This window comes from Lepidochelys kempii, chromosome 13 (genome assembly GCF_965140265.1).
Source record: "Lepidochelys kempii isolate rLepKem1 chromosome 13, rLepKem1.hap2, whole genome shotgun sequence".
NCBI classification, from domain to species: domain Eukaryota; kingdom Metazoa; phylum Chordata; order Testudines; family Cheloniidae; genus Lepidochelys; species Lepidochelys kempii.
The window spans coordinates 6,263,847-6,276,966 of NC_133268.1; the positions used below are offsets into that span (position 1 = coordinate 6,263,847).

The following is a 13,120-nucleotide window of genomic DNA, read 5'->3' on the forward strand; positions in this document are numbered from 1 at the left end:
TATGAGATAGCGAGATCAAACTGTATGAGATAGCGAGATCAAACTGTATGAGATAGCGAGATCAAACTGTATGAGAACTGGGTAACTAGAATACAGACCGATGAGCTGAAGACAGGGCCATCTTGGGCTGAGGTGGAGTCCAGTTTCTGGCAGCAGAAGTTTCAAGAGACCATTCCTTGCCCTCAGCTAAAGTAGCCACCTAAAGAGGGGAGAAAGTGTTAAAAACATGGTAAGGTCCTCATTTTCAAGTAAAATAAAAATGTAGAAGTAACCTTCAATAGAGTGTCAACAATCAGTTGGAGCAGCCACAGAAGCAGGCAAAGTAGGGATTGCTGCATGGGACAGAGGGTAAAATGGTGTTTCGCTCATGCTGCTCCCCCTCCGAGCATTCCCAGACCCAGAGCTGTGCAAGGAAGACCTCCTTCATAGTGGGGACAGTAGCATCCAGGTGGTGACTCCCTCTCAGATGGTCTTGGGGAAAAACTGCTGGGAGGAACCAACCAGCCAATGACAGCAACTGCAGAGGCAGCCAAAGCAGGGCTGTGGCCATTCAGAGGTTTTCCTACAGTTTTGCCTGGACTTTTCCCCAACTGTTTCCTGCAAAGTTCTCCCTTGTGTTCCCCTTCACCTTAGCTTCCATAGTTGCCCAACTTACCCTCTTCTTCCCTGTCCTGATAGAGACCTGTCCATCCCAGCTCCCCAAAATAGTAAAGATCTAAGGACTACAGTATGAGAAACCAGGCAACTTTAAGCTATTGAGACGTTCCCTCTTTTAGCAGCAGAGTGTCCCAGACCAGCAATTCATAAGTGGCACAACTACACCTCTCTGGGCAAACCAATTTCAAAACTGTGTAAGCGCTCCAGCCAGTGTAGAATGTAGCTTCTCAATTTAGTGGTGCAGGCCAGCATAAATGCACAACCCCTGCGTGTTCATGTCTCTGCAATTTCCAGGTGCGTATTTGAATTCTGAAGGGTTTTATTTTGAGAAATTGCACAAAGCCTCCTTTTGGAACGATATTTCCAGTGCAAGCATGGATTTTGCTGCTCTTTATGGTTCCACTTGCTCTTGGCAGAGTAATCTGCCATTTTGCATCCACCAAAAAAGAAGTGCTGGCAATTAAGTGGGCCCTTTTGCGTACAACAATCTGATGCAATAACAAGCTGACTCTCAGCTGGTATAAACTGGCATAGATCCCTTACCTTCAACTGAGCTACAACAAATTACACCACTGATAATCTGGCAACCATGGCCAAAAAAAACCCAACGACATTAATGAAAATTTCTAGAGAACAAGCTTTTTGCAGATTACAGAACTGCAAGTCTTATCCTCTCAGGAGCTGCAACAGGTTTTTACAAAGATGTTCCAAGATTTAATAAGTGTTTGTCAAGTGCTTTGAGATTTTCAAATGGGAGGCATTAAGGACGCACAAGTTATTATTCATCTGCGTTTACCTTATCTCTAAAGAGAGCTGCAGCTTTGCTGTTGTATTTCTCCTGCATTGACCAGCAGGGATCATAATCCTCCTGAGACTCCAGAAATTCTCGAAATTTACCATTACCACCCGCCTTCATCTTCTCCAGCTCAATGTCTTTCCATTTGTCCATAGTGACAGAGCGTACAAAGCTGGAAATCAGAATTAGAGAGGAAACACCTCACTTTTTATTTATTGCTATAATCCCATTATAATATTATACCATAAAACAAAATTAAAACACCTCAGTGGCAGCTATGCCAAAAATTAAGCCTTTAGAAGTGCCACTGATAGCAGTTGCACTTTTACTGAGATTGCTTCCTACCCTGCAGGGAGGAAAAGCACTATAGCGAAAAAGCCTTATGAGTTTTCCGTTGGAAAAAAAAATTTGAATAGTGAGTTCCACTTAAAAAGGAGATAAACAGTCTGTACAAATGAAACAAAATGTACGTATCCTAACCCAAATTCTGAATTGCCTGTCAAAATCACTTCACAGAAAATATTTTCCAGACATTTTCCAAACTGTTTGCTACTCTTTACCACCACTTATCCCTCAGGAGTGCACTTAGAATGAATTTCAGGTACTCAAGTCATCTGTTTTATACCTAAAATAACTTCATCCAAGGGCATTTATGACTGGGATTAGTGTACCTCAGCTTTGCTTTGGGCCACAAATTAGTGCTGCTGCTCATTATTCCACATGAAAAACAAATAGGCCCCAATTGTTAATGCTTAAATATTCCATCAAAGAAAAGGTAAAAGATCTCCTCTTCACCAAGGCCCTACAAAACTTTGCTCCATCTACATCTCTATGCTTATTTCCTCTTATCCTCTCTTGATCCTTATCCATCTCACATCTCCCTTTGTCTCTGTGCTTCATACCTTCTTTCATGTAGCAGTTGGAATAGTTTCCACTTCTTATTCACTAACACTCTGGACTCCCTATTCACCTTCAAACCATCCTTTTAAAAAACACTTCTAAGTGTCTTCCTGGTATTAGTGTTCTCATTCCTGAATTCTCCTTTCCCTCCCTTATCTGAATAATTGTTCCATATTCTACCTCTCTGTATTAAATTTAGACCCAGGACCATACACGTGCGTGTGTGTTGGAAGGGGTAGAGGTTGTTTTGTTCTTTGGCTCATTTTAGAAGAACATAAAAGCACTTTGTGTACTCGACAGGAACCTCTATAAACAACATACATTCTATGTTCTGTAATGCACTGTGTACATTTATAGCACTACATACATGCTTTATAGTAGTATTACGATAGTTTTAAAATTGAAATAAGACAATCTGGTACCACTAGAGTTCTTTAGCTTACAAGAACAGACAAATTTAAAGTAGGATACAACATGAACAACTGACAGGACTAGAGATCTCCTAAATCTCTCCATAACATTAAATTTGGTTCATGGAGAGGTAACATACTGCCGTAACCTAACTTTATCATATGTGTACTTATAATACTAACTCATTTTTGGTTTCTAGATTCCACAGTGGATTAGCAATACGTCATATTCTGATTTTCAAAATTCTAGATTTGCTGTTCTACTGAAGAATGGCAAACTTGCATCTCCACAGCTATATCCAAAAAAAATACTCCTTGCAATAACTTCCATTTTTTCCCCCTGAAAAGAAAATTGTAAATCTGGTCTGTGTTTGTTCCCAAGACTGACCTGAGGTGAACTCCCAAGCCCCTGTGTTTTCCTGAGCATTCCAGACAGATCCAGATTCCATAGGTCACACTCACCCATTGGGGGTTAAATGCACCACACTCAAAACAGACCTATAAGAGAAAAAATATTGTCCATAACTCTCAGTCATCATTTGTTCCAGGTAAAACTTTCAAAGTACGGCCACAGAAAATCATAAAAAAGCTACTCACAGCAAATAAATTCAGAATTAGGAGTTGTTAGTGTTTAAAGACTTCTTCTTCATGTATATAACTTCTATTAGGTAGTCATTTAGAAAGTGCCTGGAGGGTTTAATGTTTTATAGGCAGAACCATTCATGTTAACTGACTCAGACTAGAGAAATACAAGCTAAGCTGATGTTTCTATCTCTCGAAAGACTGAATTAAACACTCTATCCCGCAGGGCACCATATAAATATATTATTAAATAACTTTGTTTCACATGTCCATAAAGAACAAAACATACATAATCAAAATTTATGCTTTTTTGGATTGTTTTGAGGGGGAGAAAACAGTCCAACAGGTAAAGAATAAGGTGGAATTAGTTCTATGTCACGGAGAAAAAGTTAGGACTGAATTAATGTTCCAGTGATCTGACCATCTGACAGCAGTCACAAACATAATTGCAACTAGCATGGTTCTAGCACCAATCCAGGGAGGCATTTAAAAAAAACCAAACAAACATACTTGTGTATTGGGCAGCTTCTGTTCTTCTATAGCAGGGATTCTAAATATAGTTTGTCATCATGTCATGTCGGGGCAACTGATTGAAAGTTTCAAATATAATTACAAATCCCTAGGGTGTACAGGAGGACTTCAAAGGCAGATTACCATAAATATGGTAGCATATTGACAAGATTATTTTGTTTGCATTAGAGTATAAACATAAAATGCTTTAAATAGAAAGTTCCTATTCTTAAAATATGTAACAATGTCCCAAAACAAAATTATCTGAGGGATTGGCTGACAAACCACCAATGGTTTACTGAATCACTGGAACCACCCAAAGAAGTTATGCCCAATGCTTGACAGTATTGTAATACAATTTAATGAAAGTATATACATATCCACATCTGTACCTTAAAATTTACTGGCTATGCTAATACCATTAATTAAATCTTCAGAGAACAAATTCAGTTGTCTGAAATGGGCTGAAAAGTATTTGTTGTTGCTTAATTATATATATAGACCTTCTTACATTGTTCTCATCTTGCACTCTGACTTCTTTAAGAACTTTCCTTGTTCTTGGACTTGCCATGTTTCTATAATGGGGGAAACACAATTTTAAAGACTTTAAATCAACTTACATATTAAGTGCTGATCAAATGCTCGGCACTTGTACAAGATGCAAAGACTATCCCTGCAGCAAAGAGTTTACAATCTAAAATTTTTGAAGAGGCAGTCAATTGTGTATTTGTTCCTTGTTACAAGAAACACTTATGATTAATAAAAGGGGTACTTGTGGCACCTTAGAGACTAACAAATTTATTAGAGCATAAGCTTTCGTGAGCTACAGCTCACTTCATCGGATGCACTACATTCAGAATACAAGAGGGACTAGGAAAAAAGCAGAAAAGAATGGGTCAGTGTTTGAACCTATTAAAAAAAAAATCAAAGACTCATTTTCAAATTTGAAGGTCTTTGAATGAAGAAAAGGGCATTGCCTCAGCTGTCTGTGACACTTCCATATTACTGTTTTTGAGAAGCGTGGTTTAGTGGACTACATGCATCCGATGAAGTGAGCTGTAGCTCACGAAAGCTTATGCTCTCAATAAATTGGTTCGTCTCCAAGGTGCCACAAGTACCCCTTTTCTTTTTACAGATACAGACTAACACAGCTGCTACTCTGAAACTTATGATTAATATAACACATTTAAGGAAAAATATGTATTTTTCAATTTACTGTGTGCATTTGGCACTTTGCATAGTCAGTTACAGTTGCTGTTTTATGTATCAATGGAATATCACTAATGAAGAGCTTGCAGGGGGCTCAGATGCCTGCTCTTCCATAGCTCTATAAGAATATGGTTAGCAGCAGCAGATTCAAAACCTGAACATTTACACAGTAATACGTCGGCAGGCATACACATACAAATGTAGCGGGTGGCAGGAGAGGCAACCCAAAACACTTTTGATTATGTTGCTGTCAAGTCCACCCACTCCCCCTGCTTAAATACCCTTATAAACCCTAACCAGGGTTCCAGCAAAGGAGCAGAAACCCTTATAAAACGTAAATTTAAAAATTCTGTACATGCTATTTAAAGGGCACTCTAAGAAAGTTGCTTTTTATGAAAAATAATTTTGAAAAAGGTTGACAGTTTCCCTTAAAAATAGATTTTAAGGAATACATTCTGATTATTGTAAGTATTTATGTAAAATATACTTTAAGCTCTGATCAGTTCTGCAATACTGTACTACAGACTTGACAATTTGCAAGTGGTATGAAAAGTAACAGCTGCTAAAGTGCATGAAGCGAAGTTATACTACAGATTTTAGGATATACATTCAGCAAGGAACCTGGATTTACATGTAGTACATTTATCTGAAGCACTGACAGACACTAAACACATTCTGATAAATGGGATTGCAACCTACATACAATTTAGTTGTTTAGGATGTAGGGTGAAATATAACAATTTGGATAAGTGGAAATTATTCAAAGCTTATCATAAATAGGGTTTTATGGTATTTATTTTGCTGTACTTTAAACACTACCAGCTCTTTTTTCCTAATTCTTCACACCCCAAGCTTTTCCCTACCAAAAAAAGCTATTTGAACGTCCAAAATTCACTAATAAATAGACATAGAAATGTCAGGCTGACCTAGGAGCAATGCAGAGCACTACATTCAGAATACAAGAGGGACTAGGAAAAAAGCAGAAAAGAATGGGTCAGTGTTTGAACCTATTAAAAAAAAATAATCAAAGACTCATTTTCAAATTTGAAGGTCTTTGAATGAAGAAAAGGGCATTGCCTCAGCTGTCTGTGACACTTCCATATTACTGTTTTTGAGAAGCGTGGTTTAGTGGACTACACACAGGCCTGAGGCAGCTCTAATTACGTTTTTTACTCTCACTTAATGCGTGCCTTTAAGCAAATAGCTAAATCCTTTCCTCCTCTTCTGCAAAATGAGAAGAATACTACTTATTCAATTCACCAATTTATTGAGGGAGTTAATATTCACAACACTTTAAGGTGTAAATGACTATGTAAGTGCTAAGTACCATTCCAAAACACAGACATGTCCACAACTGGAGAAAGTCAAACCAATTTCCAACCTTCACATTGTGTTTTTCCCCCTGTAAAAAATCCCTTAAATCTTTAATTTGTGCCATCCCTGCCATACAGATTTAGAGTAAACACTAACCTGGACCATCTTTCCTGTGAATTACAACACTAATATGCAGTGCTACAGCAAAGCTGTGCAAGGCCAAGGGCTGGTATCCAAATACCAGCTCTCTCAGTGTAATTCATGAAAAAATAAATACAAAATTGCTACACATCATCACTGTTGAAAGACGAGGTTATTTATATCTTTGAAGGATTTCAGTCTATATTAGGCATTCCTTTTAATTCATGGCCATTGAAAATAATGCAATAAAGGATGTAATATTTGTATAGCGGTGTTTATTTTCATGCCATTTGGAGGACAATCTTCTGTTTTTAAACTTATACTCGTCATCTAGCATTTGTTCTTTTTTAATCATTAATCAGATCATCATTAGTTATTCTTTGTTGAGCCAAGAAAGATTACCCACTCTACAGGCTTTTCTGTTTAAAAATATAAGAGTGTTATTAGGTTACATTGTAATTAATGCTTGATGAAGCACAATATTTCAGCTGCCCTTTCTCAAACTTAAATTTATTCAATTTTTTGATGTTGTTGGTTCATTAATCAGGACAGAAACAGCTTTTATGTCTTGTATAATGTAAAAAGAATGACAAGTAATCTTTTTTCCAACTGCACTATTTTTCCAATGGGATTCTGAAACTAAAGTTTCTCTTATATACCTTGCTCACATCCATTTGAAGAAGGAAATATATTGATATATATTTTTGACCATAATCTAGTCAAAAACTGCAGCAAATAAGCTTCCATGGATCTGATGTACAGGGCTCCATTTTCTCTTTTGTCAGTGGTGGGAAGGGGGGGAACCTCCCTCGTTCCATTACACACACATTTCAAACTGGACAGGGAGAAGAGATTAAAATGTTTCAGGTCTTTTATTTCTGAATTTAAATATTAATCTAATTAACAGTGGTAATCTGTTGGTAGATAATGAGGGTGGGGAATATATTTAGTTACATCATTTTCTTCTGTTCTCTTTCAACTCTGCCTCCACTCTCTTTTAAAGGGTTATTTCAAATTTGCAGAATGGTGCATAGGTACGTGATATAGTCTCTCTCTGGTGTTATTTGCCTGCCCTCCTTCTCCCTCATCTAGAAATGCTAGAGTAGGTTTTCATTCAGAATAGTGGGGAAAAGAGACAGGGGCTGTCTACTCCAATCAGAAAACCTTCTAGCCTTACTGGCCAGAGATCTAAACAGACGCCCCATTCTGGAAATTAGGCTCCTCCTCTGGCCACGATACACTGTGGTTCTGGTGGAGGAGGAAGAGTCTGAAGCAAGTCTTTTGGCCTAGACTTGCACTGGTTAAGGAGGGAGAGATCTGACTGCCCTGCTCAATACACTTTGCTTCTGCTCCCCTACCCCTTCCTCCATGGCGCTCATCAGCGCTGCGTGACGGGGGAGGTTGAAAAAATGAAGTCAGGCTGCGAAGCTGCTCTCCCCCTACCCACAAGGCTCCATCTGGCTGGCAAAACGCAGAGGACTCAAGTGGAGAAGGAACTTAAGTTCCTGATTCAGATGACATAGCTGTAAAGTGGGATTCCATTACTCAAGAAAGCATTACAGGGGTAGTTATAAAGCTGTGACTCCCATGATCACAGCAACTTTACAGTGCTATGCAAGTCATGAATCTTCACAGCACCTCTGTGAGGTAGACAAAAATATCCATTGTACAGGTGGGGAAAGGGAAGCAGAGAGAGGTTAAGTGAATTACCCAGAGCTAACGAGAGACCTATTGAACCAGGATTAGAATTCAGAAGTCCCTGGCTCCTAGTTTTGTGCTCAGACTATGTCTCTCTCCAGTATTCTTTACTAGTAGTCCTCTAAATCCCAAGTCATCTAGTCCCCCCAATGTTTATTTTCTATGTGAATGTGATTCAATTATGGGTTCATCTATTCCAAGCATCACACAGTCATTAAAGTCAACCTAGAAATACAGCAGAGCCCTGTTTATTCTACCCTCCATTACCCAACAATCTTTATACAGACAACAAGAGCACAAAGGTCCAGAAGAGGGCAATATCTCTCGGGGCCATTAGATGACGCTGCAGCATTGCACTTTCCTATTGTACGGTTTCTCCAGATTTTTGATTATCTGATCTGGCCCCAGGTCCCAACTAGATCAGATAAACAGGGTTCTGCTGTAGTCTAAGAGTCAAGCCACAACCATAGTAATACACTAAAAGTTCACAGCTTTACACACACATTTGCAGATATTGGTCATCTTCCGGCATTCAGCTGAGGAACTGGCAAGAACAATTAGAATTTGTAATTTTGTTTGGAAGTTTGGCTCCTTGAACCTGCATTGTGGACACAGAACACTTTAAATTACAGTATAGCTGAATTACTGAACCACTGTGCAGTCACCTAATCACCACTGCCTCTATTCTTCAGTACACTAAACACTGTTTTCCTGATTTTCTACAAATTATAAATACTGAAAAGGCAGAGAACAAATTATAAAGAAAAGTAACATTTATCTTGTGGAAATAAGTTTTCTTTAAGGAATGTAATTGTTTAAAGTATTCCCTCCAATATTACAGAGGAAAAGAAGATTCAATATTGAATGGAAAAGAAAGTTTGTCTGAATTGTGTATTTATGGCAAACATACGTACAAGTTAACTATGAAATTTTAGACTAAATGTGCCAGCTAACATTCTACAGCAGAACAAATTTACAATGGATCAGTATATTAAGTATCCTGGAATGTTTTGTTTCCTGGTCTTGAATATTCAAGTCATCTGCTTCCACACTGGAGAGTAAAAGTGTACTCTGTGTATTTCCTACAGCAATGATTTCCACAAACCAGGATGTCATCCATGCTGACTACCTCAGCACTGAAGAATCATGTTTACCCAAATCATCTATTAATCATCCTTTTGTTTTACTAAAAGCAAAGTAGTGAAGTGGTAGTAGAAGTAGCTGATCTACAAGTACAATTATGATGTTCAGGGTTTAAAACAGCTACAGCAGGACTTTGAAACTCTGACATGGTGGACTAGTCATATGGTTGAAACTCTAAAGAGTTTTGCAATACACCATATAGAGGATACTACATAAAAAGTAAACAATGTGATGGGATAGGTTCCAGATATCTTAGTTTACAGACTTCATCAGGATTAAAGATGTCTTAGGTAAGATGGTGATATCAGTCTGCGGGGCATAACTTTTTAAAATGGTTTTAACTGGTGGACAAACATTCTCAAGCCATTTTTTCAAGTTAGATGCTTTTCCACACTGACCAGCACAACCATCTTACCTGAAACTAAGCTCAAGATGAGAAGGTGGAAGAGATTCTGAATCCACATCCCAATGAAGCCTGTAAACTGAGATACTCAGATCCAGGCTCCGTTCTTGAAGACCATTTCAGAACATGACCAGATTCCTAATGAGGATGGAGGCTTCTCCTCTCTAGAAGACTTATGTGGGGGGGGGGAGGGAGGGAGAGAGACAGAAGAGCATTGCTCTTAAAAACAGATCCAATGGACTAAGTCTTATTTGAAGCAGTACTTTAAAAAAAAGCAATACGGTTTTTCCTTTCTGCCTTTAAAGCACCAGAGCAAACAATCAATATCACTGGGGAGAGGCCAGAGTGTGGTGGCTCTGGGGCCCCATCTGCACTGATGGCTGGAAGGTGGCTACCGTCTGCAAGGCTTATGCTGGCGAAGGGACATGACCCAGCAGCCGTAACCCTGGCTAACAAGGCACTGTCACAGCCACAGCTAGAGACACAAAGGGGCAGGACTTCAAACCCGGGGCTCTCCGCATCCCAGGACCGGGGAGGGGGGCTGCAGCGAGCTTCCTGCAGAACCCTCCCGGACAGGTGAGAAGGGCTGAAAGCGGGGGGGGGGGGGGGGGGGGGGAGCGGGGCCTGAGGCCAGGGGGAGGGATGAGGTTGGGGGGCGGGGCGAGGTAGGCCAGGGCGGGGGGGGGGGGCAGGGGCGAGGTAGACCAGGGCCGGGGGGGGGGAGGAGAACCGGCTCCGAGGGGGGGGGCGGGGGCGAGGTAGGCCAGGGCCGGGGGGGGGGGGGGGAGAACCGGCTCCGAGGGGGGGGCGTGGTAGGCCAGGGCTGGGGGGGGGGAACCGGCTCCGAGGGGGGGCGTGGTAGGCCAGGGCCTGGGGGGGGGGACTAACTCCGAGGGGGGGGCGGGGTAGGCCAGGGCCGGGGGGAGGGGACCGGCTCCGAGGGGGGGGGGCGGGGTAGGCCAGGGCCGGGGGGAGGGGACCGGCTCCGAGGGGGGGGGGCGGGGGCGAGGTAGGCCAGGGCCGGGGGGGGGGGAGAACCGGCTCCGAGGGGGGGGCGGGGGCGAGGTAGGCCAGGGCCGGGGGGGGGGGGGGGGAGAACCGGCTCCGAGGGGGGGGCGGGGGCGAGGTAGGCCAGGGCCGGGGGGGGGAGAACCGGCTCCGAGGGGGGGGCGGGGGCGAGGTAGGCCAGGGCCGGGGGGGGGGTGGGGGCGAGGTAGGCCAGGGCCGGGGGGGGGGAACTGGCTCCAAGGGGGGGGGCGGGGTAGGCCAGGGCCGGGGGGGGGGGAGGGCGAGGTAGGCCAGGGCCGGGGGGGGGGGGAACTGGCTCCAAGGGGGGGGGCGGGGTAGGCCAGGGCCGGGGGGGGGACCGGCTCCGGAAGGGGGGGCGGGGTAGGCCGGGAGGGGGGGGCCCGGCTCCAGGAGGGGGCCCGGGGTAGGCCGGGAGGGGGGCCCGGGGTAGGCCGGGAGGGGGGGCCCGGCTCCGGGAGGGGGGCCCGGGGTAGGCCGGGGCCGGGAGGGGGGGGCCCGGCTCCGGGAGGGGGGGCCCGGGGTAGGCCGGGGCCGGGAGGGGGGGGCCCGGCTCCGGGAGGGGGGGCGGGGGCGAGGTAGGCCAGGGCGGGGGGGGGGGGGAGAACCGGCTCCGAGGGGGGGGCGTGGTAGGCCAGGGCTGGGGGGGGGAACCGGCTCCGAGGGGGAGCGTGGTAGGCCAGGGCCTGGGGGGGGGGGACTAACTCCGAGGGGGGGGCGGGGTAGGCCAGGGCCGGGGGGAGGGGACCGGCTCCGGGGGGGGGGGGGCGGGGGCGGGGTAGGCCAGGGCCGGGAGGAGGGGACCGGCTCCGAGGGGGGGGGCGGGGTAGGCCAGGGCCGGGGGGGGGGGGGGGAGAACCGGCTCCGAGGGGGGGGCGGGGGCGAGGTAGGCCAGGGCCGGGGGGGGGGAGAACCGGCTCCGAGGGGGGGGCGGGGGCGAGGTAGGCCAGGGCCGGGGGGGGGGAGAACCGGCTCCGGGGGGGGGGGGCGAGGTAGGCCAGGGCCTGGGGGGGGGGACTAACTCCGAGGGGGGGGCGGGGTAGGCCAGGGCCGAGGGGAGGGGACCGGCTCCGAGGGGGGGGGGCGGGGGCGGGGTAGGCCAGGGCCGGGGGGAGGGGACCGGCTCCGAGGGGGGGGGCGGGGGCGAGGTAGGCCAGGGCCGGGGGGAGGGGACCGGCTCCGAGGGGGGGGGCGGGGGCGAGGTAGGCCAGGGCCGGGGGGGGGGGAGAACCGGCTCCGAGGGGGGGGCGGGGGCGAGGTAGGCCAGGGCCGGGGGGGGGGGGAGAACCGGCTCCGAGGGGGGGGCGGGGGCGAGGTAGGCCAGGGCCGGGGGGGGGGGGGAGAACCGGCTCCGAGGGGGGGGCGGGGGCGAGGTAGGCCAGGGCCGGGGGGGGGGGGAACTGGCTCCAAGGGGGGGGGCGAGGTAGGCCAGGGCCGGGGGGGGGACCGGCTCCGGGAGGGGGGCGGGGTAGGCCGGGAGGGGGGGCCCGGCTCCGGGAGGGGGCCCGGGGTAGGCCGGGAGGGGGGGCCCGGGGTAGGCCAGGGCCGGGAGGGGGGGACCGGCTCCGGGAGGGGGGAGCGGGGTAGGCCAGGGCGGGGGGGGGGACCGGCTCCGGGAGGGGGGGGCGGGGTAGGCCAGGGCGGGGGGGGGACCGGCTCCGGGAGGGGGGGCGGGGTAGGCCGGGAGGGGTAGGCCGGGGCCGGGAGGGGTAGGCCGGGGCCGGGAGGGGGGGACCGGCTCCGGGAGGGGGTAGGCCAGGGCCGGGATCGGGCTGAAGGGAGGCCAGCGCCAAGAAGCCCCGGGGGCGGGGAGGGGGAGGGACGGGCGACCCGGGGCCTGAGGGAGGCCGGGGGGAAGCGGGCGGCTCCGGGGATCCTGAGGGGAGCCCGGGGGCGGCTGAGGGAGGCCGGACATGCCCCACGGCGGGCCGGGGTCCCCCGGCTGAGGGGGTGCGGCGGGGGCCGGGGGGTCCCTGCCCGGGGCCGGGGCCGGGGCCGGCTCTGTACCTCCTGCGGCAGCGGGCGGCCCCGGCTTTCGCTCTCCCCCGGCTCCTCACAGCGCAGCCGCCGCCGGCCCCGGCGACGTTGCAGGTTTGCAAAGCATGCTGGGAACGGGGACGGGGTTAACCCCCTCGGGCCCGGCCTGCGGGCGGGGGGGGGGGACGCACCGGAGGGGCGCGCGCAGACAGGGACGCCCAGGCAAAGGCGGGAGGAAGAGGCAGACAGACAGCGATGGACGGACGGAGAGACACGGGCTCAGAGAGGGACACTCAAACACAGACACCCAGAGGGGGGCAGGGAGAGTGAGGGGGACCAGACAGCACCTGTGAG

At 48.1% G+C, this 13,120-nt stretch overlaps 1 protein-coding gene across 17 annotated transcripts in view; it reads right to left on the minus strand.

Annotated features, from left to right (window-relative positions):
• ARFGAP1 (ARF GTPase activating protein 1) overlaps window positions 1-12,896 on the minus strand; it is a 96,358-nt gene extending 83,462 nt beyond the window's left edge. For 12 of the 17 annotated variants that reach the window (XM_073309085.1, XM_073309080.1, XM_073309081.1 and 9 more), the window contains exons 1-5: window positions 12,797-12,896; window positions 4,367-4,430; window positions 3,152-3,261; window positions 1,454-1,625; window positions 99-199 (exon numbers count right to left, since the gene is read on the minus strand). In XM_073309085.1, coding sequence (XP_073165186.1) covers window positions 99-199; window positions 1,454-1,625; window positions 3,152-3,261; window positions 4,367-4,426 — 443 coding nt within the window. In that variant the 5' untranslated portion in view covers window positions 4,427-4,430; window positions 12,797-12,896. Of the gene's footprint in view, window positions 1-98; window positions 200-1,453; window positions 1,626-3,151; window positions 3,262-4,366; window positions 4,431-7,178; window positions 7,355-9,775; window positions 9,936-12,796 lie in introns of those variants that run through there. The other 5 variants (XM_073309074.1, XM_073309072.1, XM_073309073.1 and 2 more) reach the window with 5 other exon arrangements.
• Window positions 12,897-13,120: the final 224 nt, after the last annotated feature.